The 26,655-nt window shown below is 37.8% G+C and overlaps 1 protein-coding gene across 3 annotated transcripts in view; it reads right to left on the reverse strand.

Moving 5' to 3' along the window:
* ARHGEF28 (Rho guanine nucleotide exchange factor (GEF) 28) overlaps nt 1-26,655 on the reverse strand; it is a 331,462-nt gene that overhangs the window by 58,871 nt on the left and 245,936 nt on the right. For all 3 annotated transcript variants that reach the window (XM_011959260.1, XM_011959259.1, XM_011959261.1), the window contains 12 exons: nt 24,901-25,024; nt 24,461-24,593; nt 17,719-17,774; nt 16,578-16,626; nt 14,559-14,703; nt 14,351-14,478; nt 12,359-12,499; nt 9,351-9,598; nt 6,207-6,329; nt 4,918-5,035; nt 2,725-2,979; nt 810-886 (listed from right to left, as the gene is read on the reverse strand). In XM_011959260.1, the coding sequence (XP_011814650.1) occupies nt 810-886; nt 2,725-2,979; nt 4,918-5,035; nt 6,207-6,329; nt 9,351-9,598; nt 12,359-12,499; nt 14,351-14,478; nt 14,559-14,703; nt 16,578-16,626; nt 17,719-17,774; nt 24,461-24,593; nt 24,901-25,024 (1,597 nt within the window). The remainder of the gene's footprint in view (nt 1-809; nt 887-2,724; nt 2,980-4,917; nt 5,036-6,206; nt 6,330-9,350; nt 9,599-12,358; nt 12,500-14,350; nt 14,479-14,558; nt 14,704-16,577; nt 16,627-17,718; nt 17,775-24,460; nt 24,594-24,900; nt 25,025-26,655) is intronic.

Here is a 26,655-nt window from a genome sequence, read left to right on the forward strand (position 1 = left end):
TAACAAGGAGTTAACTGGTGATATCGTCCTTCTCTAAGTCAATCAGATGCCATGTAGTAAATGTCATAAAATATTGATTTTATTGCTAGTGTAACTCGACTGTACAAAATGTCATAAAATACTCATTTTATTGCTAGTCTAAGTCTATGTGCTAGCAATTAGAAGTAATCTAATCTAGTTAGAGTACTAACACACTACAAAAATAGTTTCATACACTGTCTTTAGAAGCTACTATAGTAAAAAGAAGAAAGAATCTTCTGTAAACATTAAGCATCAGGATGGTATCCCTTGTCTGGCAGAAGGCACATGATGGCAGTCACAGGGTTAGTAAGTGGGAGAGCAGGGCCAATGGGCATGGAGAAAGCCCAGTGCTGGAAGAGATCAGCTGTGCCCAGCATTCACATTTTAGTTGCTGGATCTAAGGGAAGGGGTTTTGGGGCCCAAGGGGCAGGGAAGAGAGGAGTCTGGAGGAAAGACCAAGATAACTAGATGGCATGGGGACATTTGGGAGGCTCAGAGCAGTGCCTGTTCACTAACCACTACTGAAGGACTGCAATATTCTCACAGTTGGTTACGCTGCCGAAACAGCTGAGTACCAGCCCTGGTTGTCATGAAGCAACGCTTACCACGCTAATTTAACCTAATGAGATGCTTGTCTCCAAACACTGCAATCACAAATAATAATGGAAACGTAACATAAGCATATACTTCCCCGTGACTATTTTATTTCACTAGGAATTTTAGGCATTCTTCAAGAAAATGTGTGATTAAACCTATTTTTTAAATGCATCACACAGTCATATACTTACAACGGCTGCAAAGATGTATTTCTGGTCTTTTTCTTGTAAAAAGAGCAGCACATCAGTTAGAAGTAGAGCTAGGATATCTTCAAAGAAAAAGCATTACTAGTATTAATGAAGCAAACCATAGTTCAAATAAACTTAATAAAAATGAAAAGACTAACATTTAGTCTAAGTATGAAACTTTTATAAAAAACACCTGTATTATGATAGCCAAAGATATATACTATTAACAACTTCAAAGAAAGCTGTCTTTAAGTGTGCATGTTTGTGTGTAGCTGTAGGTATAGGTAAATCTCCAGCAAAGTTTAATGTAGTCACTTTCAAAACCGAAGAAAAATATCCATAAAAAAGGAAGTTTTAATAAAATGGAGCAGGCCGGGCGCGGTGGCTCAAGCCTGTAATCCCAGCACTTTGGGAGGCCGAGACGGGCGGATCACGAGGTCAGGAGATCGAGACCATCCTGGCTAACACGGTGAAACCCCGTCTCTACTAAAAATACAAAAACTAGCCGGGCGAGGTGGCGGGCGCCTGTAGTCCCAGCTACTCGGGAGGCTGAGGCAGGAGAATGGCGTAAACCCGGGAGGTGGAGCTTGCAGTGAGCTGAGATCCGGCCACTGCACTCCAGTCTGGGTGACAGAGCGAGACTCCGCCTCAAAAAAATAATAAAATAAAATAAAATAAAATAAATAAAATAAAATAAAATAAAATGGAGCAAACTCTTACCTTTGGCAGGAAAAGTGCTAAATTAAAAATGTAAAACGGCAGCTTCTACCTCAAATTATATAGGCCTGCTATTTTGTTTCATCTACATCTAAGCAAGATTTAGGATTCCATACTTCCCTTACAAATTGTTCACAAGAAGTCATCTTCATTGCATCCACTGAATAGTCTAACACAAAGTTACCAAACTGATTCTACTAAATGGATAAAGAGCAAATGACTTCGAGCAATAGAATCTATAGGTTGTGGTTAGTATTTTTTTCAATACAACATTGCTAGTTGTTGATCAACAAATCCCATTTCAGATATTAGTTGCAACCTCCATCAAAACTTGATCATCCTCCAATGGGTAATAATTTTTGACTAGCTAGAATTTAACAACCTCTTCCTCTCGCTGCCTACCTATGGATGTTACTAAGATGAACTGTTAGAAACAGTGGTTCTTAGGCCTGGCTGCATAGTAGACTCACCTGGGGAGCCTTTAAACATCCCATGGGCTTTGGTTTCATCCTCACAGCGATAAAATCAGAATCTCTGGGAGGAGACATGAGCATCTGTAATGTTTTTAAGCTCCGGAGGTGATTCTAGTGTGTGGCCAGGGTGAGAAAGCCTGGGTTAGGCAGTGTGATAGCTAATAATGAGTCCTTAAGAAATGGAATTATCTGCTTTAGACTCCTGAACAGAGTCAAGTTCGTGCCAGTTAGCAAACAGTTGCACTGAGGAAGAGCTTAAACCAGTGTCAGCAGGTGTGTGGATGTAGTCTATTAGTCAGTAACAAAGATGACATTCAGAGTTCTATTTATTTCTCCCGTCCATGGTCTGACAGCCCTAGGCTGTATTGACACGCAACAGACCCTAGGTGTGTAGGCGTACCGCCTTGCTTCCAACACACCACAGTTACCAGAATAATTTTTCTGTGCCAACAATTAGCAGAACTCTCAGTTCCTTTGATTTCAGACATCCCAAACTTGGAAATTCATAAAATATGTATAAAGGTTTTAGCTTGGGCAGCAAACTCCCACCAAAGATTTGTATCACTGGCCAGATTTGCCTACTGAAATTCACAAATCAATCTTTCAACTGACCTGAGGTTTGCGCATGTGTACCTGCAATTCTGAACTGTTTTTCTTTTGAAAATCTGTCCTCTGTTAAATGAATAATGTGTATGAAGGGAGAAATTGGTATGGTCGAGCCACAGTACCTTTGAAACGACCTGTAGCAGTTTTCCAGTAAACAAGGCCATCATACAACAGAGTCCTTTCTTCACTCATCAGTGCCTGCTTCCTAAACACATGTCCATTTTTGAGCTTCGTGTATGTTTTGTTTTCAATTTTATTTAGGATCTCAAGCCATTTTTGGTTTTTCTCATATTCATTGACTTTTAAATCCACTGTTGCAATCATGTCTTTAATTAAGCAAAGAGCTTTGCATAAGTCTTTATGTTCTTCGGTTCTTTCTGTGTGGGGAAAAAGAAACAAAAAATTACTATAAAATAAACCAGAGTACTAAGGAAGACAACTTTTTCTTCAGTTTAAAAATATAGTTAAATACATCATCTAAACAACAAAAACCCCATAAGAAAAATGTTGGATGAAACTTAAATCCCTAGCCTGGGCAACATGGCAAAACCCTGTCTCTACCAAAAAAGATACAAAAATTAGCCGGGCATGGTGGTGTGAGCCTTTTGTCCAGCTACTCAAGAGGCTGAGGTGGGAGGATAGTTTGAGCCTGGGAGGTAGAGGTTGCAGGGAGCCAAGATTGTACCACTGCATTCCAGCCTACGAGACAGAGCAAGACTCTGTCTCAATAATAATAATAAATAATAATAATAATAATAATAATTAAATCCTATAATATCACTCTGTACCCCCCCCACCAAAAAGATGTTAAAATGTTTTATTATGAAAGGTTTGCATTATTAAATGTGCTTCAGCTGACACATTGTCCTTCAGCTGACAGTAAGATGTCTGAATTCTAGGATTGAGTCTGAGCTTCCCCCTAGGGCAGGAAATGTGTAATATACTAACTTAGGCCTTCCTTCCACCTTCTTAGACATAGGTAATCAATAATCCTCATGCCAACTTTCTTAAAACTTAAGCCAGCTGCGGGACCAAGCCAGTAATACTCTCAGAGTCACAGGATGATATGAACAAGCCTCAGAATCATTTATATTCTGTGATCCCTTCCTTCATAAATATTCAAAATCATACTTTATAACTGCATTAGCATAAATCTGAATATATTACTACTATAATTAAACCACTTTCTTTGACCATTTTCTTTAAAATTAAATATTTTAATTTCTGATGGGTACCATGAAAATATTTTCTTTTACCAAGTGCTGTGCTAATAGATAAATCAGCCATGCTCATACCAAGAGCAAATAATTATTGATTTCAGTTGTTATTCTTTAAAATACTGGCTACCTGCTCTTGTCTCTAGATTATCTTATGAAAATACTCTGAAGGAGTTTCTGAAGCAGCCTCCTGAAACTCCATATAAAAGTATATTTGGTGATAAAGACCACCTAGTTGATGTTTACTGAGGCAACTGGAACTGAAAGGTAATGTTTCATGTCATTTTGTAGTGGAGATAACTGAGGCTCAGTTGATAATTTGCCCAGTGAGTGAGTGGCAGAGCTGAGTATATACAATGCAACACAAGTGTACAAAATTCCAAACCCAAGCCCTTTTTAACATAACACGCTACCACCCTAATAATAATCTTTACTCAAGATCAATATGTTAGCTTGAGGATTAGACCATTTTATTTATTCATTCACGGCATTGACGTTTTTATTTATTGATCATCTAGTCTGTACCAGCCATTGCATTAGACACTGAAGATCCAGCTGTAAACCAGACAGACACAGGTCTTATAGATCCCACAAGGAGCTTACAGACCAGCCATGTGCATTCATAGCTTCTTAAAAGATGCCCATATGTTACTCCCTGGAACTTGATGAATTGACAGGGTCAAAAATAGATCCTTCTTATAATCCCTCTCAACTTAGTAACTGATTGCTTGGGAGAGTTGACATTTCGTGATAGGATCAATAGCATGTTTCATCAGACTGTTGTGAAGGTAACAGGAAAATAAGGAAGAGGAGGTAGTAAGAAAGCCCAGTGGTGGGGAAAATAAAGAGGGGAAAGGCAGGTTCAAAGAAGAAGCCAGCTTGGTTTGGGCTACCTGTAGAAATTCAGACTATTATCCATGCTGCAATATAAAAGATAATTTCTAAAAATGAATCCAAATTCTAAGGCTTTAACAGTTTCTCCATCATGAAACTCTTTATGAATCAGACACCACAAACATTTATGCCTGTTTAGAACACCTCAGCTATGTTTACAACTAATAAGAGGGGCAAATGTTTATCCCACAAATCACAACTTACCCTTTGTGTACTGCAATATCCTTTCCACCAAGACAGGGTATTTTGTAATACGCTGAGTGACCAACAGAATGCATTCTGGAATTCCTCGGCGTCGAGCCAAAAGATTACTATTTCGGAGCTTAAAAAATATATACATTTTATATACACAAATTCTACCTGTATTTACTTTTCACGTGTGAATTTAACAATACAAAGAATCTGCAAGAGTACAATTTTATGCAGACTTAACATTCATTGTTATCAAAAGGATGCATTATCACTAATTTAAATTGTATACTTTGTCATAAATGTTCATACCCCAACTCTCCAAGATTTTAAGAAGTTTCAAGTTACTCTGATGTATTTGTAGTTAATTCCAAAAGGAGTTCCAATACTTCTATGTGTCTTGATTTATAAATAGCAAAATTTTTGAAAAATAATCAGAAATCAAAGTCGGACTTTGAACATCAGTTTGCAGTTTACCATTTGTTTTCCCAACAGGTCTTCCTCCACATTTGCTGTTATTCATTACAGCCCTTAGAGTTCCCTCGAATCAGGACAACTTTTTTTCTAAAAATATCAAAGTATTCCTCATAGCATTCAAGTCCTCAACACACATTTATGTGGGAAAAAAGGGAGAAAATCTGGTAGCATCCTTAACATGACATAAAAATTTAGAATCCAGGAAACTTTGTAAGACAAATTTCTTCAACAAATAAATCAGAAGAAAAAAAGGGTGGGATAACATTCAAACTAAAAGAGATTTAAGAGATATAACAACCTCATACAATATGTGAACCTTGGTCAGATCCTGATTTAAGTAATCCAATTTTATGAGATAATCAGTGAAATTTTAAGATATCAAAAATTATGGTTAGTTTATTTGTATAATAATGTCATAATTTTTAAGTTTTTCATCTGGAGAAAAATATTACAGATGAAATTATATGATGTCATGAATCTGCTTCAAGCTAATTCAGAAGTGTAGATTCTGTGTTTATTTTCACTTTGATTTTTCTGATATATAACTTGTCAGGGCATAAAACAGCTTCCCAGTATGTTACAAATATTCTCAGATGGTTGGAAGACATGACCTCACAAATATACAAAAGGAAATGATTTGGAGGCAATATCATTTGAGTCTTCAGAAAAAGAGACTTTACATCTCTGCCACAAACCTTCCACCTCCCTTCTTCTTCCCCTGAAAAGCATCATCTAGCTATGAAATTTGTTTAAATCATTAAGAAACAAGCATAAACTATTTCTCCATGCTGATTTATCACTTTGTAATAAACTTTTAAAATACTTGCCTTAATAAAATTCTGAAACTTTTTATTCTGCTGGAGTTCTTTAAAGAGGTTAACAGCTTCTTTATGATGGCTACAGAATTCTCCATATATTTTCTTCATTTTATTTGCATTTTCTTCTGAAAACTGGGAAGAATAGCATTTCAATAATGGTTTGTAAATTTAGTAAGTTCTAAACACACACAAAAAATGCAATTTTCATCTATTTCAAAAGAGTATTTGCAAATACAAAAATAAATATCGTGGAGTTTCTGAACACAATCACTTATCTCCTCAGACATTTTTAAAATTAAAATAAAAGAAAGTTGAGTGGTAAAGGTCAACATAATGTGATATTATATTGAACTAATATAATTATCAAATAGCCAAATAAAAAACATTTGATATATTTTATTCTCTTCTTAGTTTTTAATGCAAATTTATAATTTCAATTTATAGTTTTAATACTTTTATAGATAGAAAGAAAAGTATATGGCAACATTTGGGGGCCTTCAGGAAGGTCTGGCACCACCACCCCCCCCCCCAAAAAAATCACTCATTTGGCATTTATACTGGCTAATGACCATGTCCATAGACTCAGTCCTTAGTAGGGAATTTTGCTTTTTTGTTCACACATTACAAGTAGATCAAGGGCAGGCTATCATTAGCCAAAATGAAAGAGACCAGTGAATAATAAGATTGCCTGTTTATTGGCTAATGAAGAGAAGTAGAGATGTGCGCTGAATGTTTCAATAAGTCTTACCTGTAGAAAAACACCTATAGAAAATCCACATAGGAATCAACTTAGAATCATAAAGTGGTGTGAAGGGAACTAGCTGAATGACTTGAAAGCCAGTTTTTTAGACTGTGATGGCCTTACATGCACATGTACACACTGAAGAGCATTGTAATGGAAACCAGAACACATCCACCCTCTTAAAAGTACTTAAAATTTACATCACAACCTCTTATCTTTTCGTCTTTGCTTATATGAATGTGTGGGGCCAATAAGCCTCAAATGATAATTCTTAAACCACTTACAATCATTCAAAAAAATTACTTGAGTACAAATCTAACAAAACACATATATGACTCATATAGTAAAAACTATACAATGCCAGTGAAAGATGACAAAAACCTAAATAAATGAAGTGCTACACGATGTACATGGATTAGAAGACTCAAAATAGTAAAGATGTCAATTTTCTCCAAACTGATAGTTTTAATACAATTCTTAACAAAATCCCAGTATGCTTTTTAAAAATATAAATAAGACTATTCTAGAATATATGTGAAAAGGCAAAAGAACTAGAATAGCTAAAACAATTTTGGAAAAAATAATAAAGTGGAAGGACTCAGTCTTCTAAGATTATATAGCTACAGTTATTAAGACTATGGAAAGATAGACCCATAGATCAGTGAAACAAAATAGGAATCCAGATACCCACATGATTTTGACAAAAGTGGAAAAGCAATTAGACAGAGGAAGAATAGCCTTTTCAACGAATGGCCCTGGAGCAACTGAAAATCCATAGACAAAAAGAAAAAAAGCAACAACAACAACAACCCTCAACCTAACCTAAGTCATATAACCTGCACAAAAAAAAACTCAAAATGCAACACACACTTAAATGTAAAACATCAAACTGAAAACCTTTTTTTTTTTTGAGACTGGGTGCCACTTCTGATGCCCAGGCTGGAGTGCAGTGGTAGGATCTTGGCACACTGCAATCTCAACTTCCCAGGCTCAAGAGATCTGCCCACCTTAGCCCACAAATAGCTGGGACTACAGGTGCATATTACCACGCCCAGCTAATTTGTATATTTTTTGTAGAGACGGGGATTCATCATGTTGCCCAGGCTGGTCTCAAACTATTGAGCTCAAGTGATCCATCCACCTCGGCCCCCCAAAGTGCCAGGCTTACAGGCATGCGCCAATGTGCGCAGCCAAAACTGTAAATCCTTTTTTAAAAATAGGAGAAAATGTCTGAGACCTAGGGCTAGACAAAGAATCCTTAAACTTGAAACAATAGCACAATTCTTAAGAGGAAAAACTAATAAACTAGGCTTCATCAAAATTAGGAAATGAGAAGACAAGTTACAGATTTGGAGAAAGTTTGTCAGTCACATATCTGACAAGAACTAATGTCTAGAATATGTAAACAAACCTTAATATTCATCAATAAGAAAACAAACAATCCAATTAGAACATGAGCAAAAGACATAAACAGAAATCTCACTGAAAGGGATATACAGATGGCAAATAAGCACATGAAAAGATATTTAATATCATTAGCCATGAGGGAAGTGCAAGTTGAACCATAATGAAATATTACTTTATACCTCTTAAAATAGCCAAAATTAAAAACAGTGGCAATATCAGATGCTGGTGAGGATGTAGAGAAACTGGATTACCTGCACAGTGTTGACAAGAATGTAAAATGGTACAACCACTCTGGAAAACAGTTAGCAGTTTCTTACAAAACTGAACATACAACTCCCATACAACCCAGAAATTGCATTCCTGGGCATTTATCCCAGAAAAAATGAAAGCTTAGGTTTGCACCAAAATCTGCACATGAGTGTTCATAGCAGCTTTATTTATAACAGCTAAAAACTGGAAACAAAAAGACATCCTTCAATAAGTGAATGAGTAAACGGTGACACATCAATAGCATTGAATACTACTCAGCATCACTCCCCCATCTTCTGCATACAGACCAACAGCTGAATTCCATTGCTGTAAATGACAGGACAAAACAGCTTCAAAAAACAGTACATTTGGAGAAGATGGCATTCTAGCATCTACCTAGGGAAAGCCATGCTAAAGCAACTGCAGATGGAGCTCCCTGCCTTTCCAAGTGTTGCAGACCACTGTAAAACGTGACATTCAGGAGAATTCCTGATTGTTTTCCCCTAAGTGGCCCACTCATTCAGTAAATATTTATAGTACCATGCACTGTTCCAGGTGCTGAAATATAGCAGTAATCAAATAGCCAAGAATCCCTGCCTTACTGGGACTTACAAGCTAATGATGGTCAATACATCCTCAAAATGTCACTATGAATGTTTCAAAATATCATTTTTTAAATCTTGTTGATGGAAGGGCAGATTTTGATTCAAATCCCACTTACATCATAAAGGTCAAGGACTTTAAGCTTTTCTTACCTGTTGTACCAGAATATCTCCAATTCGGTCGATCACAAAATTCCTGTCGCTGCCGGCACAGGATTCCTGCCTTCGTTCCTTCATACTGTAGAAGAAAAGCCTGTGGATTTCAAGCAACTCATCTAAACAGGGGAAAATTTTATCCACGGTGCTGTGGTCCAGCTGCAGCTCCTCTTTCATGCCTTTCCTGAAGATCTCAGACATGATGAACAGGGTCTGGATGTGATGCATCTCTGTTTGCATTAGCTCTGAAATGTGTGAGCACACATAAACCTTAAGCTTTAAAAAGCAAGTATCACTATTAAACTAAATTAGTAACTCAACACTATATGTTACACAAATAAAAAAGAAATGTTTAAGAATATCAAGAATATTCCAACATACAAGTCAGCATTAAACATTTCATTCACCCTAAAATATTAAACCATTTTCTTTTATCCAGATATTAAAGAGGATATATATGTCAGGTCCAATATACAAGAATCTAATGTATCTGAAACTCAATAATATAACTAGCTAGGATCTTTAGATACCTTCAGCTAGGAAGTAGGTCTTATTCCAACCTGAATGCCCTTTAAAATACAACTTAGTTTGTTGGCTTCCTTTCTTCCTTTCTTTGTTTAGTTTTTGCATTGAGCAGGAGCACAATTAATTTGGTGAAATGAATGGAACTAAATAAAGGTCTTCAATGCAGAAAACCATAAGTCCTTTCTATTGCAGAATCTGTCTCCAAAATTCCACTTTCTCCAGGGGAAAACAATGCATCACAATCAATCAAAGGATACCATCAAGAAAGTGGAACGACAACCCAGAGAATGGGAGAAAATATTTGTAAATAATTTATCTGATAAGAAACTTGTATCTAGAATACATATTTTTAAAAATCTTGTAACTCAACAATATAAATAAATAAATAACCAATTCAAAAATGGTCAAAGGATTTGAACAGATGTTTCTCCAAAAGGATATACAAATGGCCAATAAGAACATAAAAAGATGCTCAATGCCATTAGCCATTGGGGACATGCAAATCAAAACCAAAATGAGACATCACTTCACACACATTAGGATAATTATAATAAAAAAGCAATAAACAAGTGTTGGTGAGGAGGCAGAGAAAATGGAACCCTCATACATTGCTGGTGGGAATGCAAAATGGTATAGCTGCTTTGGAAAACAGTCTGGCAGTTTCTCAAGTGATTAAACATAAAGCTACTGTAAGACCCCAAAAGTAGAAAAACCGAAAATGTCCATCAATTGATGATTAGATAAATAAAATAGAATATTCGTCATCTATTAAAAGGAATGGTGTACCCATACGTATTACAACTAGGATGAACCTTAAAAACAGTATGCTAAGTGACAAAAGTCAGCCACAAAGGACCACATATTGTACCATTCATGTAGAATGTCTAGAATAGGCAAATCTGTAGAGACAGAGAGTAGATTAGTGTTTGCCGGAGGCTGGCGGAAGGGGTAAATGGGGAGTGACTGGTAACATGTACAAGATTTTTGAAGTGATGAAGATGTTCTGAAATTAGACAGGACCTGATGGCTACACAACCTTGTGAATATACTAAAAACTACTAGATTGTGTACTTGTAAAGGAGTGAATTTTGAGCAGGTGAATTATATCTCGATTTTTAAAATGCATCAGGAGAGAAAATAACAACTCACAATTTACAGGTGCACCAAGAGTACTAGTTGCACATTATTGAGTATTTCCAAACTTACTGCAAGTTTTGGGAAAGAACCTTAAATATTAGCCACGGAGAGTCAGCAAGTCTAAACATAGCTTTAATATTTTATCAAAAATAAAAATTTCTTTAATTGGAAATCCACTTTGAATTATTATTTCCTGTCATGTTTTTAGTGCCTACTCTATGCTAAGCACTTACCTATATCATTTCATTTAATCTTTTAACCCAGAAAATAGGAATGATTTTCCTCATCTTTAAAAGAGAAACAGTGAGGAAGAGAGGATAAAGAATTCCCCCAGGAACACAAGCCTTTCTGACACAAAAGGCCATGTAATAATTCATTCCAATGGGTTAGATTATCTTTAATAATATGAAATTGAGAGGTAAATGAAGAAAATTGACAGAATATAAATTGCCTAAGAAATACTAAAAGGGACAGCATCTTTCTTTCCAAAGTAACTCACACCTACACAGCTCTTGACAGATTTCTAAGCACACTCGTACACCATCTCACCTCATGTCCACAACCACCACCTGAGGCAGGTGACAAGGTATCCTAACTGCCTATGGACTTTGGGGCCCATATTTGCATACACAGGATTAGTGAAAAGACCCAGTGTTATCTTTAAAGTAGGGCATCTTCTTGGAACCACATTTTGGCATCTACTTTGTACTTGAAATTTTTCAAAGTTTCATTTTTTTCCTAGTCTACAATTTAACTTTCCCCAATCCAGAATGTCTTCATCCCAAATAGCATGACAAAACACAGTCTCACCACATCTGAATTCTGTACTCAGGATGGCAGCACACAGTCAAACCCTGCCCTAACCCAGGTGCAGCTACTCGGACTGCCCCTGGTCTCTGTGAATGGCTGGTGTATGCAGCCAAACTGGAAGGCCATATGCAATAGCCCTACATTAAAATATGTGAAGGTGCACTGCAGTTCTTATATAGAAGAGGTAAGAGTATAGGCCAAACCGAAGCAAACTTGAAAGGAATATGGGAAATAACATTTGCTCTGTGCCAGGTACATATTATGCCTCATTGCAATCTCAAAACAGTATTTAAAACCTGAGTATTATTAGGTTATTGCAAAACTGACTGCGGTTTTTGCTATTACTTTTAATATTATCCGCATTTTACAGATGGAGAAATTAAGGTCGAGGTGATTTAAATAATTTGTCTGTGATGAGGTAAATAGAAAATGATAGAACTGGGATTTTACCCAACTCTGTACAGTTGCAAATTCCATGTTCTTTTCTCTGTACCACACTGCTTCAACCCAAAAAGCATATTTGAAATGCTTACCAAAAATGACATCCTGTCTTTTGATGACATCCTTCTCCTGCCTATTACAAAATGAGGGATCCACCACAAGACTCCAAGATTCTGCTTCAAACTCCCGGGCATCACTGCTGAGGTCACTCCACAGAGAAGAATCCACAACATCTAACGTGTGTTTAGAAAAGAAAAGCCAGAAGTATAATAACGCAGCACAAATACACCTTCGTAAGTCTACGGATTCCTCACCCTAAATAAATCTGCTATGAACATGGAAACTATTAAACCAAAACATATTAACATGGAGTGAAACACTTTTTGTTTTTTTTTTTTTGAGACAGTGTTTCTCTGTCACACAGGCTGGAGTGCAGTGGTGCGACAGCTCACTGCAACCTCCGCCTCCCAGGTTCAAGCAATTAGCCTGCCTCAGCCTCCCGAGTAGCAAGGATTATAGGCATGTGCCACCACACCTGGCTTAGTTTTCATATTTTTGGTAGAGATGGGTTTTCACCATGTGGGCCAGGATGAACTCCTGACCTCAAGTGATCCGCCCGCCTCAGCCTCCCAAAGTGCTAGGATTACAGGCCTGAGCCACCGTGCCCAGCCAGAGTAAAAACTTCTTAAAACTGGACTGATGAAATGGTTCAAATTAAGACAGCTTTCATGAATGCAAAGAAGAATCAGATATTTAAAAAGAGTGATTGTTTATATGGAGGAAAAAAGACATTTGAAGATTCTTTTGCTTGTTTTGGCCTGCTCTATATTAGTTTTATTTTTGATAACCTACAGTCTGTAATGTGTGTACACAATCTTGAACACATGAACTTCTTCTGCTCTGGGTTATTTTGCACCATTTACTAAAATCTGAATTGTGTACTCATCCATTTGATTTGCTCTTGACTTGCTAAGACACAAAGCAGTGTGTAAGTACTTGAGTCACAAATGAGTGCAGATTTTTCTGATAAAATTACAAACAAACCACACATACATACATGCAACCCTCCCCCGCCGCTCCCCTCACACACACTCCTCAGGAAAACTAAACCCTATTTACCCAACAGCACTCATTAGAGAAGTTCCAGCTCAGAGCAGTACAAATGAGATGACAATGAATTTAAAGACTTAAGATTAAAATAAAACAGATTCCTGGGGCAGAGTCCACTCCTCTCTCTTGTTACTACTCTCTTTCCATTTGCTTTTCCTTCTTACTGGTACAGCTTGGATACAAAAACCAATTCCCTAGATTAAGTACTGCCCTATAAAATACGCTTTAAAAAATGCTTTAATGGCTGGGCACAGTGGCTCATGCCTGTAATCCTAGCACTTTGAGAGGCCGAGGCAGTTGGATCACCCGAGGTCAGGAGTTCAAGACCAGCTTGGCCAATGTGGTGAAACCCCATCTCTACAAACAATACAAAAATTAGCTGAGGGTGGTGATGTGCACCTGTAGTCCCAACTACTCGGGAGGCTGTGGCAGGAGAATCGCTTGAACCTGGGAGCTGCAGGTTGCAGTGAGCCGAGATCATACCACTGCACTCCAGCATGGGCAAGAGTGAGACTCCATCTCAAAACAAAATGTTTTTATTCCCCTAGGAGGCAACAGATGGGGTAAGTATCTCAGATTCTTTGATAAGTTGAGACTTATCAGAGAAGACCAGTCTCAACTAACTAAAGTATGTTTTGATATAGGATCCTATTCCAATTCATCAATGGCTAGAAAACATTTTTAATAATAAGCACATAATATATTTCATTCTCCTCATTATGCTTGTGACATTCTTTTAGTAATATGTCTATTTAAAATTTACATCATATTTCCTTGGTCACCATCTGGTTGTCTCCTCTGGGGCTAAATTTTCATTCTTTTAAAAAGTAGAACCTGTACCAAAGAGACACCCTGAAACAGACTTCATTGAAAAAGAAAAAAAAAAAATGCTTCAATCTTATTTCCTTCAGAAAATATCCTTTTGGCAAATGCTAACAAAAACACAAATAAATGGAAATGTGTCTTCTCCTCACCTTCCATTATGAAAGACTCTGTAGAGGGAGAAGAGCCCATGGACTGTAGCAGCTCATCAGAATGAGACCTGCTTCTGCAGCTGTTACTGTCACTCTCAGACTCCAAGGATGTGGCTGACCTCCTGAAGCTAGGAGAGAGGGAGGGGAACAAAGTTAGCCCCAGCAGCCTCTCTGAGCCATTAACATGTAAAAACACACTCAGCCTTACCTTTCCAAGGTGGTGCCTGGAACACTTCTGGACAATGGATGAACCTGTCCCACAGTCTCCCTCTTTCCAGTCGGCAATCCAACAGGCATGGAGGAAGAAGGGTGCAAGGAGAGACCAGGCTGTGGGATGTCTCTAAATGAAGAATCTGGAAATCGGAACAGATGCTTCATGTGGTTTCCAGGTCAGTAATTACAAGTAAAAGTAGTCACTTAAAAGCCAGAAAGCTAAACCCTGCAATGACCACTTGTAATCTGTCGCATGCTCTGCCTTAAAACCAGCCTCCCTGCTACATCCTGACCCTTGCTCCTAGTGTCCCTTTCATTTGACACCCTCCTGACACCCATGCTGCAGGCCTGCTTCCGCATCTCCACTTGGAGACTGTGGGTGTTTTGGATTGCACAAACAAACAAGACAATGGAATGGGGAAATACTGTGCCAGCTTTCCCATAAATCACTGCTTGTACTCCTTGGAGCCAGCTTTAAATAGTTGCAAGGTGTTATTAGTACTGTTACTGAATGCATATTGTGTGTATAAACAAGCATCCACACATGGAGAACACATCAATGGAATGGAATGATGCTGGAGAGTCTATTCTTCACGGTATAAGGATCTCAGGCAAATGAAACCTGAAAGCCAAGCTGAGCTATTCTCTCTTACACTTGGAAAACTAAATAGGGCTTCTGTATTTTTCTGGTCAGTTCTAAAATATTCTGGGCAGAGATGCATTTACATTTGATGTGTACTATAAATGACTCAGAAGACACTTCAGTCCCATATTACAGCTGTGTAGCATATACATTCTCAGGCAAAAGGGGAAAAACACTAACATAGACCCCAGACATTACAAAGCATTTTACACATGCATAAGTTAGTTTTATTCTTACGACTCCCATGTGATGAGGAGTAATATATGGTATTTCATCAATTCTATATACTATTTTCACATTTAACCCTATGAAAATGAGAAGCCCCTTATAACTAACATCATCAAAGAGACTTTTGGGGTCAAGGCAAGAGAGTGATGTGACAGCTGCTACTACCTACACCAACTTAACCTAATATAACGTTACATCCAATAGCATGTTACCACAAATTTGCATGCCTAATTGTCCCCTGATTAAAGTGGTTTTAAAATATCAGTCACACTTTGTTACACGGAAATGAAAAGTTACCATGCACTTAAAATTCCTGCCACATGTCAAGCAGCACAACTTTATGCAGAAGACATCACAAAATCTCTCACAATAAAGCAAGAGATTTTCCAGTTTAGGAGACATTGGTGTGATTGGTTCTTGTATGCAATGTAAAGAACTGTCAAAGGGCACCAATTATTTTCAAGAGAAACTGCTTAAATTTCAGCAACATACACTTCAGGAAAAACACTGCCACCGAATTTTAAAATATGCAAACAAAACTCCAGTATGCCTTGAAATTTCACGGTCATTCTAAAGGTGCTAATGAGATCACAGCCTCAAGCACAGCTAATGAAACACCAGGTAACTATAATAATGGACAACAGAAACTGATAAGAATCTATAGACTCCAAATTTAAAGATTTTTTCCATCAAACATTGCAATTCTTAAGAAGAATGTGGTGTGTATTTGTATAGACAAATATATTACTGCAATATTACTATACTATGCTACTGCTAGGAAAACAAAGTAATGTACATTTCATGTAGTATTTCTCTTTTCCTTGAAGGATTATTAATACATCAGCAGAGCATGTTCCACTAGACAGCATCTTAGAATTGAAGCAACATGGTAATACCTTCTCCTTATAGCCTTCTCTAATATAAAAGATCATATGGTACACACAACACAAAAGTTCTTAGGCTGGCCTAGAAGTTGATAGCCTTCTTGACCACTTTATAAAACTAAAAATTATGCCAAGCATATGTTATAAAAGAAGAAATAACTGGATAAATGAGAAAACAAAAGGAGATATTTTTATAATGGAAAAATGTGTAGTATGTATTAAATTTTTTAAAGTTCTTGTCGTTTTCCACATCACTTACTTCCAAGGATGGTCTGTGGTTTGTTCTTGTTATATTTCTCTTGGAATCTCTGGTAAAGAATATTAGAAACACATGAAGTAAGATCAAAGTATCATTGGACTACAAGAATATCCACATAGTTACACAGAACAGGATTCTTACCTACATCATTTTTGTTATTTTATTTCCAAGAGGAATTCAAAGCGAAATACATTAAATGCAATGAAGAGTAAAATGTGATAAAATGAGCAAGTTATAATGAAGGGGGCCTCAAGAACATGTGCCTTGCCTCCTGAACACTCCTGGCTTCATTAAAAGCCTCGGGGAACCAGAGGTCTCCAGCTCACGTGTCCAGACCCAGGCTGAAAGTTCCTATCAATGCTGCCTTTCTCCTTCTTGTTTCTTTATACCTCCTGCTATCCCTCCTAACTATAGGAGACAACTACCTGGAGCATTGAAATGTCACCTTCAAAACAGCCCTCAACTCTGTAATCTGACACAATAATGTGTTCCTATCGACACAGAGGTTTGCAACTGCAAGTTTCCCCCTGAAGGATCATCATGCTCACTCACGTGCATCTGTGACATGACTACTGAGTGGAAAAGAAAGGAACAGAATCACAGACACCTTCACCTACTCAAGCCCATTTCCAACTACAGAGGACATTCTTCTAGTCCAGTGGTTCTCAAACTGAGGTCTCAGAACCAGCAGCAGCAACATTACCTGCAAACTTGTTAGAAATGCACATTCTCAGGTCCAACCTCAGATCTATGGAATCAGAAATTCTGGAAGTGGGGCCCAGAAATCTGTGTTGTCACAGGTCTTTCAGTGATTGTGAGGCTTTCAGACATTTGTGACTTCCTACTCTGCTCTTCATTTGCGTGTACCCAGGGCTTGCACTGGTAAACCAAGCAGATCTCTACAGAAAGCCTAACCTATCCATAGCATATAACACAAATATCTGGACTTGAGCTTTCCTTCCATTTCTAACAGTGTACAGTTAAGCAAATAACTACATACTTTGAGCATATGTTATATTATCGCTATCATGATCATTTTAGAAATAAATCTATAGACGGTAATAAAAAAGAGTAAAAGCTCAAATAGATACTATGAAGCAACCATGCTAGATACAATATTCACAGATTACTGAGCAATTACCTTGGTGCATGGAGGCGCAGCATCTTTACAACCCTTGTGCACATTTGCATTACAGTCTGAAATAAAGGGAAAAGATACAAAAGCATCCATCTTACTTAATTAGTCTGAAATTAATAAGACTACATCATGCTTTTACTGGTCATTATAAAAATAACACATAAACATTACGGATATCTGGAAAACCAAAGAAGGAAAGACAAATATTTAAATCACATGTACCCTCACACCTCAAGCACAAGCAGACTGCTATTATTTTAATCTCTTTGGAGATATTTCTCCCCTTATGCACAGGATCTTATCAATTACTAAATCTGGAGTTAGGAATGATATATATTTCTGTGAAGCTTCTGTGTCTCCCTGAGAACTCACTTCCTATTACATGTTTTACATTGCATGGGGTTTCTGACACCTGGCTGGTAGTAACTCCCCACTCCCACATTGGGTAAAATGCCTATCACAACCAGAAGAAAGAAACTCTTAACAATGCTGAAAAAAAATGTATTGTGAGGTTTTGGCAAGAATTCCTACTAACTAGAAGTTTTAGGTATTCTAATTAAATGAGAAATATTAGCCCTGTGCCCATTGTTGTATATCATAAAAGATCCCATGTTTTATATCATAAAACAATGGACACATGTCATAAAACAATGTCATCTCACTGGAAGAATGTAAGGGAAGAATGTAAGGGAATGTAAGAATGTAAGGGAATACTTTTCCCTGTCCCTTTCTGCCCACGAACACAGACACTGAGGCTGTCCTCATGGAAAGCTCCACTGTATGGGCACTGGTTGCTGCCAGGGTGCTGTCTTTGGGTCCTTTCCCCTCCCACCTCCACATCACCACCCCCTACACACTGTAGCACAGACGGAGGAGCCTGGGTACATTGGAAATGTATGCAGAAGGAATCCTTCTGTGGGAGTGGAAGATCCCATGTTGGTCCATCAAAGCCACGCTGCATAAGTGCCACTGACCCACTGAGAACTGGGCAGGAAGCTGAGCCCTACAACTGTCCTCAGGCTGCAGGTCTGAAGAGGCATTTCAGTCAACACGCCAGTGGCCAGCAAGCAGGGCCCAAGGCTAATCTATGCATTGGCCCGGCTGATAAGTATCAGATTCAGACAGCCCTCTCCTCACGGCAGAGTGAGTAAATAATAGAGAAAATGTAGATGCCGTAAGATACCACAGAACAAAGTTACACCAACAACTCACCAGAAGAAGCAGCCACTGAATACTAGATCCAGAAATAGGAAAGAAACTTTAGATACTTGAAAATTGTTCTTGATAAGAGGCAGAAGACAGGGGCCTCAGTAAAATAGAATGAAAGGGCATGAAGGGAGAACAGGATGTGAGACTTGGCCTGCAGGAGAGGAAAACGGAGCTTCATGAGACAGGCAAGGACTGCAAGGAAGGTAAAGAGATAAGAGCGCAATCTGAACTGAACTGAGAAGAATCTGTGTGGTGCAGACATCAAAACCAAGCTATGAAATTACACTGGAAAGACTCCCTCCAGAATGTGGAGAAGAGGAAGAGTATAATTATAAAATAGACGTCAAACAAAGAACATAGATAGCAGAGATCATACTTACCCAAGGAAGAGATCAGAAAAATTAGATCAGAAGCAGTGACAGACAAAGCTACCATAGACAAGAATTCTATAAAGCTGAAAAAGCACCCAAAACGACACATCAAAAGTTCTCACTGTTTCCTAAGAAAAATAATTAAATGACACCCATTCTATAGACACATCCTGACAACATCCATATGATTAAAAAATGAAAAGTCCTCAAGCATAAGGCAGAAAATGAGGGTTATCAACAAAGGAATAGGGTCAGGTTGGCCCTAGACTTTTCCACTATGATAATAAATGCCCAAATCTATTGCAACAATGTTGGCAAAGCAATGAAGGGAAAAGACTTTGGTCCAATAATTTATTTAACTAGGTAAGTTGTTTTTCTTGTGTGGAAAAAAAAGAAGGTATGTCCCTTAGTACGCAGAGTTTCAGATCAACAGATCACTCCTATTTTAGCCTCTTGAGGACAGAATCAAAATTAGGAGTTCAAGAAGGATTCACTGTAGTTTTTCTGTTTTTTAAAGAAAAAAAGCGAGCAGTAAAACAAGCTAAACTAAAAATCCCATCTAAAAAGTTGCAGGTAGAGACAGAGTTGAATAAAAATGTCAACTTTTTTTGAAACAGAAAATTATACTTGAAAGATTAAACATCATAATCTTATAAAAAGAACACTTTAATAATTCAGTGTATTAACAGAGGCTGGGTGGGGGAGAATAAACATAAGGGAAATAAAAAGTTATCAAATTATTAGCCTTCCACAGCCTTAAAGCTACCATTAGTTGATATTAAAAGAGCATATCTTGCCAAATCCCTGAAGAAGACAAAAGCAAACACCACATGGTCTAAATAGCTAAACTAGACATCAAGGAAAACAGCAAAGACCTATAAAAGATATGTTGGTAGCAGTAAAATTAAATGTAAAATTTTTAAAACCCTGTTATAAAACAAGGTCCTTCAGCTACATTATTGATTATGCCTAGCTAAATTAAAGACATGCACCTCAAATCGAAAACACTGAAATAGTTGAGAGAAATACAAACAAATGGAAAGCAGGAGGAATATTAAGTTCAGACAAAATAAAATTAAATGCAAAAGGCATCTAATGACATTAAAAGGATAACTTTATGTTAAGGTTAAATTTACAATGAAGGTATGATACATAAATTTCTGTGTAACAGATAATGTAACATCAAAATAATAGCCAAGAAACTTATTTATAAGCAAGCGGAATTTTATAGAAATAGAATTTTGTGGAAAATTAGCAACTCAGGCTTTAATAGAGGAAAATTACACAAGAATTTTGAATACTTATACAATACTATGTGTTGTTTTATATCATATCTTGTTTTAAGATTAGAAATATTAACCTTCACAATGAAAAACAAAAATGCACCCATGGAAAAAGATTATTTAACCAAAATAGCAGAGGCTGTACATGTCATATTTGTAGTGCTCAATGTAAAAACCTTAATGTGAATAAGCAAAGTTTAAACCACTGTCTCCCCCGCCAAAAAGAAAAGCTGTAAATTTTGAAATTACTTCTAAAAAAATTGTGGGTAAAAGAGGAAATCAAATATACACTTTGACCTACTCATACTGATTCTAGAATTTAATCTTAGGCAATTGCCAAATATGTGGACAATCATATGTGTGAAAGAATGCTGATTGCCAAATTATTTATGTTGTTTAAAAAATTAGGAAAAAAGTAAATGTTCAAAAACAAATAATTAAAAACACTTGATGTCAGCATCAAATGAAACAGCATTAAAAGCTCACATATAGCCGGGCATTGTGGCATGTGCCTGTAGTCCCAGCTACTCAGGAGGCGGAGGCAGGAGAATCGCTTGAGCCCAGGAGGCGGTGGTTGCAGTAAGCCAAGATTGCACCACTGGACTCCAGCCTGGGCAACAGAGCAAGGCTCCCATAATTTTTTGTGGTTATAAGGAACTCCCTTAAAATATTAATAGTCTTTTTCTCTAAGTGGTAATATTATAAATAAAAAGTTTCTGGTTAAACCTTGTAACCTCTATGAATACTATCCCTTTATTAAGAAATGACTGTTTTTAAAGCTAAATGTGTCCTAGGTACTTTCAGCAACTTCTATCACATTCACTCAACTCAATGAACCAACATATTCTTTACTACAAAAGTTTCCCTTTCAGTGAGCCCTGGCTCCCTAGGCTTTACTGGTCGCCAGCTCTGTGTAAGTGACTCGGGACCAGCTTTGTGGGAGCTGCTGTAGGGGCTACACGGGAGTCACCATGTGATTAGGGCCCTAAAATAACTTTGTTTCTTTTAATAGTTAAAACCCAAGGAGACTGTACATAATCCAATTTTAAATGGATATGAAAGTGATAGGCAGGAGTTTGGGCCACAGTGGTCAGGGAAAACCTCCAATGAGGAGGTAAAATACCAGGATCTATGCAGAGGAGTGGGAGAAACTGAGAGGAAGGAGATGATCACAGGCAAAATGGCAAAGGCAGGAAATCACCTGCAGTGGGAGGAAAGGGCAACGAAACTGGTGGGGACTGGACTGTAAACTGAGGCTGAAGGGGGCCTAGGGGTCTAATGAGCAGGTCACAGACGAGGGAACCAAATGCCCATGGGAAGAGCTTGGACTTAGCCCACTAGACAAGAGAGGTCCTTAAGTTTATGTGGGCTGATGAAAGTGGTGTTTTACAAAGATTACTGTGGGAAAAGTACGGATCATAAATTGTAGATGAACATATCTGGAAAGGAAGAAACTAGCACAGCTCCCTCCCAGCATTCTAGAAGACGGTGACGAGAATCTCCCAGAGTGGCAACAGTGAGAAGGGAAAGAAAAGAGTGACTGAGCGACATTGACAGGAGGGACAAGAGGGCAGTGGAATCAAAGCAGCCAGGATTGAAGCTTGTGATGCCAGGAACACGAGCCCAAGGATGGCCTGTTGGGCGTGGACTTTGAGGTCAGTTTTAGACACGGTGGGTTTCGGAGACAATGAAATCTCTGAGTGATGATTCCCACACATGGTCTCTCTACGAGCCCCTGTGCCTGCCACAGTCTTTGTTTATACCTGTAGTTTTTACCATAATTCTCAAAAGTAGCCATAAATTACACAGGTACTCAGCCTCTGGGCAACTGAATATGGAAGTACAAAGTGAGAAAAGAAGATATTAATATAGGAGTAATAGGTCTAAATATGATATTTTAGAATATAAGATTGGATGACTATACTTAGAAACAATCAAGGAAAAATGAAGAAGTGCCCAAGAACTAAGTTCTGAGTGTACCCAGTACTAGGGAAAAGGAGACAACCCAGGTGGTAAAAGAGAAGAGTAGTGTGCCATGGAAAAGAAGGAAACATCCCTGAAAGGAGAGATGTTGCCCTGGAAACAAGAGACCAGTGAGTCTGAACAATCAGGAAAGACTCAGACTTGACTAGAAAGTGACTCTCACTTTCCATCAAAAGCAGAACTTCTGTTAAGCAATATGCACAGAGGTCAAATGTAGATGGTTAATGAAGAAATGGCAGGGACAGGCTTAAAAGCAGTGGGTGGAGATTATCCAGCTGGAGGAGTCTGTCTTAAAACAGGGGAGGGAAAGGTCTTGGGTATAGCCAGGGATGCATCGAAGGGCTCAAGTCCACAAGTCCACCCACAAGGGTGGAACAACAACCTCAACCTAGGAAACACATGCTCATCACATGAATGAACTGACCGCTGAAGTGTGGGCAGGCCAGAAAAAACCTATAAATGATACTTGGAGCAAATCTCTAAAAACGTAGGAAATTAAACCACATCTGAGCAGCCTGATGCTACTTTAGATCCAGGAAAAGAAAGAAATCAAGTTTTCAAGGAAAGCAAAATTCAAACATGCAATAAAGACAGCATAATCAAAGACAGGGTCAACTGTGAGAAGAAAATTCGATCTGCCTCTAATACCATATACGGATTGTATTTTCATCAGATGTCCAGCTGTAGATAAATTTTTAGTTCAATCATTTTCAGATGTAAACTTCCCCTGCTCCTCTCTTCCCTTTGTGCTCCCACCCCACCTCCCAAATATTCCCACAATTCTGGCAATCAACAAATACCCTGAAATCTATTCCGCCTGCCTGCACCTCACTACTTTTTCTCTGAATTATTCTTTCATTCATCAAGTATTTACTAAGCCCCTAGTATGTTCTAGCCACTCTGCATATAGCAGAGAACAAATTCAACAGACAAAAATCTAGCCCCCATATGCAAACTGTATAGTAAGTTAGATAGTGGTAAATATTCTAATGGGGAAAATGCCAGGAGGAGGGAAGGATGAGCGAGGCACTGGGTGATCAGGAAAGGTTGCCTGAGAAGCTGTCGTCTGAGTGATCCATGTGGGTATCTGAGGAAAGAGGGTTGCAGTCAGAAGGAACAGCCAGAGAAGGCCCTAAGGCAGGAGCATGACTGCCATGTTCAAAAAACAGCAAAGATGCCAGTGTGACTAGAGCAGAGGGAGTAAGGGAGGGAGAGGACAGATCGCATGGGAACTTGTTGTCATTGCAAGGACTTAAGGACTTCAGTCTATACTTGGGGTATAGGAAGCCATTGGGAGATTTTTTGAATGCAGTGATATATGCCTTAGTAAGCTCACTCTGGCTAATGCTTTGAGAACAGACTTTAGGGGTAAAAGCACAAGGAAGCCAGTTGGAATGCTGTAGAAATGGTAGCTTTAGAGCAAGAATATTAGTGGTAGTGGTGACAAGTGCCTGGGTTTTATATGTTTTCTGAAAATAGAGCCAAGAGGATTGTTGATGGATTGGATGTAGGATGTGAGAATATGGGAGGTATAAAGCTGTACTCCAAAAGTTTTGGCATGAACACGTGGTTGGAATGATCAAGTTGCCAATTAAAAGTTGAGAGCATCAGCTTTCAGGTGAGCACAGAAGGAGGAGATTGTAACATCTGAGACGCTCTTTAGACATCCAGGTGGAGACATAAAGCAGTGAGGCATACAAATCTAGGGTTAAGACAGGTTATCAGTTATGGACAAAACATACTGACTCTAACCAGTATCAGTCATTGCTTGGTAAACGGTTCAGTCATATGTGTCGCACTAAAAAGGTTTATGTAAATGTATTGAGCAATGAGCCTCTTCTCAAGGTTACTGTCAGGAGATGAAATGCAAAGACAGCACACATAGACCTGAGAACTTACTGGAACACTGCAGTGACTCTTTCCCCAGGAGTGTTTTATCACAAACCAAGCACTGCAGAACCCCAGAGAAGGTTCCTGGGGCAAACTGATGTCGATTTAGCTTCTCTTTATCTTTGGCATCCTTGCTTTTTGTCTTCAGATGCAGCAGCAGCAGCAGGAAAGTGGGGAAAAATGAGAAAAGGAAAACGCTGTGAGCCAATCTTCTTACAGAAATCATCTGAGCAAGGTCTCTACATTTTCCATCAGAATATAAAGGCTGCACACAGAGGGACACCGTAACACCTAAATGTGACATTCTGGGCTTTAGCAATATTTCATAAGAAATATGTGTAAATAAAATCTAAAGTAAGTGATTTTAAAGAGAAAGTAGAAATTATACTAACTGCTGAGAAACTAAAACATCTATATTTTATAGACAGTATGTGAATAAGTTTAATTACCTTTGATTTATTCCGAGGGCTAGTCATCCTATTCATGAGGAAACTGAAAGTTCGACTCACTTTATATTTTTCAGACTCTGATTTGGCAGGTATGATGTATTTATCCCATTCTTCTTCCTGAATTCTACAAAAACAGAATCTGTTATCATGGCTTGTAGGACTTAAAGAGGAAGAACAGCATATACATGTGTGTGTGTGTGTACACATATATGTATGTGTATATATTTTTTTTCGGTTTTAGTGGTTGTTCTAAAGAGAAAATTTATTAAAAATACACTTATAGCATAAGTGAACAGACATGTGATTAGAGCAACAATCTCACAATGTCAACAATTACAGAACATAGGTGGTGGAAGTGGGTATACAGTATATAATTCTCTCAACTTTTCTGTGTACTTGAAAATTTTCATAATATAATATTGAGGAAATAAACCTTAGACTTATAATTTTACCTTGAAAACACTCATCTTCCTGTTTACTATGCTAGTAAGAATTCCCTAGAGCACAGACAAGGCAAATAACCAACAATATGCAACTGGATTTGATTTATTTTTGGAACACAGAGATAATACTCAGTAGACACATGTTTCCTTTGTTGATACAGCCTAAGAAACAGACTGCCTGCCACTCTGTGCAGCCTCTCCCACTCAGCACAATCTGAGACTCTCCAGGTTGTGGAGGAGAGAGGCTGTGGATACTCCATAAAATAAGAAGCAAGATAGAGGTAACTGTACCCACCCATGAATACCCTGAACACCACTTATTTTCTTCTCATCCACAATACAATTATTCTCTAGAAAAAAACATATCCAAACTATGAAAGTTACAATTCTCCCTAGAGCTTCCTCTGATAATCTTATATTTCTATTATTACTGAGGAAAGAATAAATTAAAAATCAACCTAAATATCATGTCAAACCAGGTAACACTTCTGTAGATGATTTCCATAGTGATTACTTCCACCACCTACGTTCTGTAATTGTTGACATTGTGAGATTGTTGCTCTAATCACATGTCTGTTCACTTATTCTATTTCCTAACTAAAGTCTCTCCTACCCCCTAAAATTCTCACTTTTCCGAACTGATAACTAACATATTTATCTCTGAGAAGTATTTAAAAGCAATCAAATTACTGATATACACCAAAATATATATTACTATATTTTGTGAAAATATTGCTTTCAATGACAACTTTCTAGGACTTTGATTTTTCTTATCTAATTAATGACAGGCTTAGACTAAATTATTTCCAAGACCCCTTCCACACTTTAATATGGTACATATTACAATAAAACTTTAAGTTATTTAAGCTCTAGATTAGGTTTTAGAGTTCAAACCTATTAATTCATTTAGAAAAAAAAAAATACATGGCTTAAGAGCTGCCTCTTGACCACATAGATCTAAAGGTACAGTCAGAACAGTGTTATGTCCTGTTACTCAAAGTCTACACAGTAAATGAAATTGGATTTGCTGCTTAGAGAAAACATTTTAAAAGGCAGAAGAAAAAGGAAGTGAATAGAATTAAATATACTCTATGCCAAAAGAGTAGTGAAAGAATCTCAGACCCTCTTAATTTCCTTTCTACTTCCATGCTACCTCTAGTCATTTTTACCTAGGATATCTGACTGGTTAATAGAATCCAAAATTTTCCATAACCTCTGGTGTCTTACACATCCTAATTTGCAAAATTTGTGCCATAATATTCAATAGGCTCACTTTCAGAACTGCAGGAAGTTTTCATAATATTCAATAGGC

Source organism: Colobus angolensis, unplaced genomic scaffold (genome assembly GCF_000951035.1).
Source record: "Colobus angolensis palliatus isolate OR3802 unplaced genomic scaffold, Cang.pa_1.0 Scaffold49, whole genome shotgun sequence".
Taxonomy (NCBI): Eukaryota; Metazoa; Chordata; class Mammalia; order Primates; family Cercopithecidae; genus Colobus; species Colobus angolensis.